Genomic DNA, 8,177 nt, shown 5'->3' on the forward strand with positions numbered 1-8,177 from the left:
ATGAAAATTACATTACGATACGGTTCTTTGTGACAGGGGAAGGCCGTTCTCTTTGGCCGACACTCCGAGGCTTTGTTTGAGACGTACTTATGGAGATTGCCCTCCGTCCGGACCGACGTGACATTATCTGCCGCATAAGCGCACTTGAATCATTCCCCGGCGAACATTCTCCGCAAGGCGAAACATCGGGCGGGACATTTACACTCTCACAGAGAAACAGCAATTGACTAGGATGATTACAATAACCTGTTGTTCATGGAAATGCGACGTCTCAGCTCATCGCAGGGGAATAGGAGTGCTGCAGCCTCTCTTTCACTATCTCTCTCCTCTCCCCTGCCCTATTTCGCTTTTTCTGTGTCACTCTCTCTCTCTCTCCCACACACACACACACACACACACACACACACACACACACACACACACACACACACACACACACACACACACACACACACACACGCACGCACACACACACACACACACACACACACACACACACACACACACACACACACACACACACACACACACACACACCATGTACACACACACACCATGTACACACACAAGCATGTGCATCCAACACACGTGCAGACAACGTGAGGCGGCTCTTTTAGGGCAGAAGTGGAGTAGGGGTCTCCTCCATCAATGAACATCACCATGCCATCGCCATGCCAACCCCAGTGCCAGCCTCCATGCCAGGCCTTGGCGGAGCCCCCATGTAAGCAGTGGCTGATTCAAGGGCATCAAACTCACCGGGGGTTCCAATTAACAGCTTCCCGTGCCAGAATCTTCTCCATAGTTTGTCCTAAAACAGGACCCGTCATTCATGTCTTTTCTTATAGAGAACTGAGAGTGAAGCGGACCATACATGAGTAATTAGGTTTGGAATGTTTGTGTTTAAGGTTTGAATACATCTGCGATCTGCAGTAGATAATAACGGCCTTTGTTGAGTTGGTAAATTGGTAGCTAATCATTTCAAGGTTTGCTCAATGCAATAATGACTGATTAGAGGAATGTGTTAGTCACGTTAGTTTATACTTTATAGTCCCCCCCCCGTTAACGTTTTTCTACCCTCTCTCTTTGTCTTACAGCGCGCGGACGGAATGACTGAGATGTCCTGCCGGAATCCCTCTAATCTAGGCCACCGAAGAGGAGGATCCCTAATCAATCTGCTCTAAGGAGGAACACCGAACCCCATGTGTTCCCTCCGGAATAATTACGCACTCCACAGCCGGTGGACTCGCAGCGAAAAGCTCTAGTAGACCATGTGACGGTTGACCTTCAGTGAAAACCCATCTAACGCTCTCCCAGCTTGTCTGAAGCCTCCGAGAGGGCCACTCCAAAGTTCACCTTTAAGACCCGTCATCAAAAACCCAACCTCTCCAGATGGATCTGCATTGAGTAGGGGAATCCACCCCCATGCTGGACCTGCACTGAAAGAGGACGAACAAAGCCTTCGGACTCACCATGGACGTGGAGGAGATCTCCACCCTAGATCTGCTCTGATAGGGACCCGGCGGAGCTAGGACATTGGAGGTTGGAGTGGTGTGTGTTTAACCCATGGTGGATCTGCTGTGAGGGAGAGAAGAAGGACTGAGGAGGATGTCAGCAGAGGCCGAGCTCCAGCCAGGTGTCAAACCCAGCGTGAGAAAGGAGTCCAGGAGGACCAAAGGTAAAGACCATGCGCACGCACACGCACACACACACACACACACACACACACACACACACACACACACACACACGCACGCATGCATGCACTCACACAAACACACGTGCACACTGTGCCTTCACACACACACACACACACAAAGACACATGTATGCACACAAACACACACACAGATACGGTAAAATACACACAACCCCAACTCACCCACATTAGACAACAGAGGAAAGCTGCTGTATACTCTATGTACTGTATACTCTATGTACTGTATACTCTATGCGTATACATACGCAATCCACACCCAGTCAACCAGATCAATCCAAGTTGACAGGAAACGAGGCAGGCTCTTTGGCCTATGTTTGCCTGTAATAGTGAGTCATGTTGAAGGGAGCTAAATATCATTCCCCTATCAGTAAAAGCTTCAGTCAGCCCGCAGAGCACCCTGTTCCCTCCCGAGATCCAGATGTAGTAACAGCTATCGCATGTGGCCTGGGGGGGTTGGCAGTGTCATGATTTAGGTGTCATGGATGGGGGAATTCACACCCTGTCACTTTGATGAACAGCATAAGTGATGTAATAGGCTGAGGCAGCCTTGGAAACGATCGCGGGGGGAGATTGAAATGGGATTGAATTGGCTGAGAGGGGAAAGAGGTAGAGAGAGAGAGGAGGAAGAGAGAGAGGAAGAGAGAGGGGGGGAGAGAGAGAGAAATGGCTGACGCTTGCCCCTCTCTCTCTCTCTGTCTCTCTCTCTCTTTTTCCTTTCATTTCCCCTCCATTTTTTCCGTCCATGAATAAAGGGCGCTCAAGGCGTTGTCTAGTAAATCTGGCTTCTGCCGGGCCGGACGGACAGAAGCGGGGCTCAGGGGCCCGGTCCTCTGTGGTCCTCTGTGGTCCTCTGTGGCTGTTTCTCCAGGTCCGTCGGATTCCTCAGATAAATAGCCGGGCTGGAGGAGAGCCCATCGATTTGAGTTAAGTGAGGGGTGGCAGGAAGGAGGGGGAGGGGGGAGGGTGGGGTCTATTACAGATGCGACTAGGCAGAGGGGGCCATCAGCGCAGGCTATCAGCCCCAACTGTAGCATGTTAACCCCCATGCGCTGCAGGGGCCTATTGCCGCCGAATCACCAAAGATGCTATTTGGATTAATATAAATGGAAATAGGGAGGAGGGAGGGACACATCAAGATGGATGCACACTGTCACACGGCTCCGCCGCCGCCAGAGAGGTGACCCAGCAGCACATCGAAGGAGTGAGCGCAGACATGGCGTGGGTGGACTGGGCTGGCCTACATTTAGTGTAGACAAAGGCTTGTTTGTTTTTCTTTGGAGTTTCTTGGGTGGAGGGGTGGCTGATGACGGAATAAATTCGTGTTACAAATGTGGGTTTTCTCGTTCAAATTTTGGTTGTCTCTCGTAGGGGTTCATTGTTTCTTCTATGTCTCACCCTGCATCTCTGTCTATCAGTTTCGTGCAAGATGCATGTACTTCTACAATGAACAGAAATATGGGGCAGGTAGCCTAAAGGTTAGAGAGGCCGGCTAGCAATCGGAAGGTCGCTGATTTGGTCCCAGCCTCAGTGCCTACCAATGCCGTTGTGCCCTTGAGCAAGGCACAACCCTAATTTGCTCCAGGGGCACTGACTATAGCTGACCCTGTGGCTAGAGCAAAAAAATACATTTCATTGTACTCTGTGCAATGACAAAAAGGTTGAATCTAATCTAATCTTAACAACCTAAACAGAGGGAAATGTTGATTTTAGCCTCTAAGTTTGAGGGATTTCAATCCATGCTGTTTTCTAGCCAGACATGTGTGAAATCCAACCTTATTGCGGTGTGTGTCTCTGATGGTAAACCTCCCCTTTTGCCTATCGATGGAATTGCTTCACATGCATGACTTCACTCCATCTCCATAGCAACTGTTGCTCTCCAACTGTAATCTGTGCAAAAAAAAAAATGATTCACTTAAAAAAGAAAAAAAAAGGAAAAAAAGAAAAATGACTGCACACAGCGTAAATCTGCAGTCACCTCTCATGTGTATTGCACTGGGAGGTTTGAAAGATGCCCTAGAAATGAAACACCATTATACAATTCATTTGACTATTATCGTCTTTCTATCAAAATTAGCCAATGGTGCAGCCGCAAGTTCTTCTTGTTAGCCATTTTATGATGTCCAACTATTCTGTGGTACTGTTCCATAACCGTGGTAATGATAGTGTCATTTACACACATCAATAGTTGTATCCACTGTATTGATGATGTGCACAATACCCCTCATTAACTCTCTAATTGATTTAACGATTCACTTCAAGGGAATCTCCGTCTTAGTTCACACTTCCAACCACACTGCAAACTGTGTCTCCTAATTCTGTCTTTGCGTGGGTTTGAGATTAAATGTGCTAAACGGTCGTAAATGTGTGTCTCTGTGTGTGCTGAGGCTTGTGAATGGAAGTTCATACACATGGGGAAGGCAGATGGTGGAGACAGATTTTCTCCTACTCTGTCTGTCATGTTCTCCGTGTCTTCTCTGCCTCGTCAGAACAGAAGCAGAACAACTGGAGACAAACACATACTGTACATCGCGTGAGGTGGACTGATGGACATAAGCAGACGGACAGACCGATAGATACAGTACATACATACATACAGTACATACATACAGTACATACATACATACATACATACAGTACATACATACATACAGTACATACATACATACATACATACATCATACATCATACATACATACATACATACATACAGTACATACATACAGTACATACTATAGATACATGCACATTTACACAATTTATAGAAACACACATTTATTTGTACATTTGTATACAGAATGCATAAACATATAAAGATACATGTATCCATACTGTACCTAGACATACATATACGTATACTTTCAAACAGTACATAATACAGTTTCATACATTGATATACTACACTGTAGAAAGAAACAATGATGAATAGATACATAGATTTATCATTTTTTAAAAACCATACATTTTACTACTCGCGTCTTTGAGTGTCTCGAAAAGCGCTATATACAGTAAGTCTAATGTATTATTATAGAAAGATGTGGGTATGTTTTCTAAAAGTTCAAAGGTTAACCTGCCTTGATGCTTGATGCTCCCAAGCAAAACATGGATGTTGCCAAGTTCTCATATCTGGAGGGGCACTTATGACGCTCCATCTGGTGCCATCTGTCCTTTCCCCGTCCCCATTCTAGTGTGGCACGGGCCACACCGATCTTATCACACTCAGCCCCTTCACACAGAAGGCTGCAGTAGGGCTGTCGGTAATTGTCCACTCATTCGGTCAAGGGGTCTCTTGTGGGTAACTGTAGTACTTACAGTAGTCTGAATTGCCCCCCCTGAAACCTGCGCCTTCTAATCCACCACCCCCCCCCCCCCCCACCCTCCTTTTAAATTGCTCCGTTTTTGTGGTGATACTTTGATGTGAGCTAGCTAGTATTTTTTTAACTCGGGCATCAAAACAACTTTAGATTCAATTCGATTACATTCAACTTTATTGTCATTGCAGAGTACAAGTACCAGACAACGAAATGCAGTTTAGCCTACAACCAGAAGTGCAAATAGTGATAAGTGATAGGTACAGTATGGCAAGCATGGTAGTTAGAGGTATATACAGGAGAGGATAGTAGTAAGATATGTACAGTTAAGGTAGATATGTACAGTATGGTGTATACAGATGTATAAATAGAGGCTATATCAAAAAGAGATATGTCCAAATGTACAGGTTCTGCTCAACCTTTTGGGATTGTTCCAGGGGCCAGAGTGTGTGTCATATTTCCGCTCCATGCAGTCAGGAAACGTCAGGCCACCTCCCCTGCAGGCAGCGGTGGATTCACGGCTCTCACCGTGATCTGAACTCCGAGCACGTACTGCAGGGATTACGACACTGAATCAACCCTTTCATTTAGTATGCAGGGCTTTTTTTCTCTTCTGTAGATCTGTTCATAAATCTCCAAATCTCTCCTCAAGTGTCATTATAAAGTTGGCACCAACTGTGGAAGCAAAGCAGCAATGTGCTACACCCCACCGAAGGAGAGGGTGGTTGATGGTAGCCTCCTGAATGACACAGGGGGTTTGTACTGTAGGATGTAGCATAGTGTGTGTGGTGCCGTGTAGTAGGTCTACACTGTAACAGTATACAGTATACTGTATGTATGTGTGTGCATGTCGTTTATGGTAAGCCGTGTATGAGTCATTGAAGGAACAATAGCAAATCCCCCTCTCCCCAAAACAAGACCACTTTTTAGTAATCCTAAATGCTAACCATCAAGCGCTAACCATGTTCAATGTCTTAGGTCGCTAGAAGTGTAGGTGGCAAGGTGTCACGATCTGTTGGTGTGAGTTGAAAGCTGTGGATAAATTGCCCATTTTCTGGTTTACAGGCGAAATAGTGAAAATACCACCGCTCATCCGTAATCAGATTTAGCTGAGGTGCTGGAGCTGAAGAGTATCAAATGGGATGAAAAGTAGCATCCGCACACTCAAAACTGTGTAAAAAATCCATGTGACAAGTGAATCCAGTGTTATATACGGTTCAAACAAACGCTAGTTTTGAGCGTGCGGATGCTTCTTTTCATCCCTGGTTTACAGGCAGAACATCTTGTCACATCCCTTTGAAGTGCTGTTACTCCACCCAAGCGCTGAACACTTCAGTATTCAATTATTCAATTGAGCAATTTATCAATAACCAAGTCAATCTGCATATGTTTTTGTTATGATTAGACAGACAAGTTTTCCGACTTCCACATACTGTACTTCCATCGCAATGACGTCGCCACTGCCAGTATGGTTTTAAGTGATTGGATATATCAAACATACAGTGAACCGCCATAAGTATTGGAAAGAGGAAGCATTTTGTCTTGTTTTAGCTGCATACTCGACAGTTTGGATTTGAAATAAAACAATTACTATTATTGTGGGGTCCAAATAGAGGTTCTCATCTTTAATTCAATGTTTTTTCGATTGGTTTCACCATTTAGAAAGTCCAATTTTTTTGAAACATGCTCCCTCTATTTCGGCGCTCCGAAAAAAAAAATCATATAATGTCCAAATAAAGCACTAATGTCCAAATAAAATACACACTGAAGCAGTATTTGGTCGACAATCCTTTGCATGCAATAACTGCCTGAAGTCTGCGGTCCATTGAATCCACCAGACGCTGGGTATCTTCTCTGGTGAAGCTCTGCCAGGCTGTACTGCAGCAGCCATCTTCACTTGTTGTTTGTTTGTTGTTTGTTTTGAGGTCTGTTTCAGCTAATTAAATAGTCAGGGTCCCTCTTCAGCAAATGTTCAATTGGATTTAAATCTGAAGATTGACTTGGCCAGTCAAGAACTTTCTACCTTTTGGCCCTGAAAAACTCCCTAGTTGCTATGGCAATATGTTTGGGTCACAACTGTATGGGTTGTATCGTTTGGAGGCATTTGTGACAGCAGCTGGTGAAAGGGGGAACAAGTCGGCAACCGATTTAATGTTCAGACTTTTATTCGGAAAAATGTAAATACATTTCGATTTGTTGTCGAAAATCAATGTCACACTCGCTAGTCAAGCCAACATATTGCAATGCAATATGTGCATCACATTTTATTTCCCAGATTTACATTTTCTATTAATGTAGTCGGACATCCTGGTCCCACAAGCATACTAGGCAGCCACTCTTACTCCCTAACCCTGAGCCTACTAAATAGTATGGCAGTATGCAATGGTCCAAAATTGAGCGGTTAATCCTATTTAGTTGTTTTAAGAACATGCCAGCAGAGACAGGTCCAGTTAACAAGCTGACTAACAGCATCATGTTTGTTTTCCTCTGGCTGGAAAAATAGTCTAAATTGGACCCCGGTTTGACATTCACTTACTTAAAGAGTTTAACGACTTTAGCATCTTCAAGCCCCTCTGTTCTTCAGAGAGTTGAACCTTTCTAAATGAGTGAGACAGTGTGCGCAGCCAAGACCACGTTTGAACCGAGCCGTATTACTTCTTAATTTGCCCTTTTCCTCTTTCCATGTTTCCCTCAGGAAACACTGACAAGACCATTTCACTGAAAACATCGAATAAAATAAAATAAAAACGCCAATTACATTTTTCACTGAGATGTAGCAAGGATGGCATATAGTACTGTATGTTTCTGGAGTGGAATAAGCTCATTTGGTGTAATATGGTCTTAGCGCGCTGCTTGACGGGTTTTTGTTAGGGATATGAAAGCTTCTCCTACTCTTGCACACAGCTTAGCCAGCCGCTTAAATGTGCAGCTAACTGGTGTATGGGCTTGTGGCCTAGAATAGAGAGGAGCGAAGGAGCCTAAAATAGTGTTAAATCCTCCAAGGTGCCGGTGACCTTGATTTGGAACACCACTATCCCTTTTTGTGTCAGCGGCTGACTGTTAGTAACACTGACAAACCACTACGGGTTATGCAGAGTCAGGTTACCCACCCACAAGACAGCGGCACTTTGGAGGTTTTAGGGCCAACATCAT

At 44.9% G+C, this 8,177-nt stretch overlaps 1 protein-coding gene across 1 annotated transcript in view; it reads left to right on the forward strand.

The window, feature by feature from the left end:
* Window positions 1–1,605: 1,605 nt before the first annotated feature.
* The window catches only part of LOC308171696 (disabled homolog 1-like), a gene marked incomplete at both ends in the record, with an annotated part of 27,274 nt that continues 20,702 nt past the window's right edge, over window positions 1,606–8,177 (forward strand). The window contains one exon of the mRNA XM_080546570.1: window positions 1,606–1,675. Within this exon, the coding sequence (XP_080402696.1) occupies window positions 1,606–1,675 (70 nt within the window). The remainder of the gene's footprint in view (window positions 1,676–8,177) is intronic.

Source organism: Nansenia antarctica (genome assembly GCF_963989245.1).
Source record: "Nansenia antarctica genome assembly, chromosome: 16".
NCBI lineage: Eukaryota > Metazoa > Chordata > Actinopteri > Argentiniformes > Microstomatidae > Nansenia > Nansenia antarctica.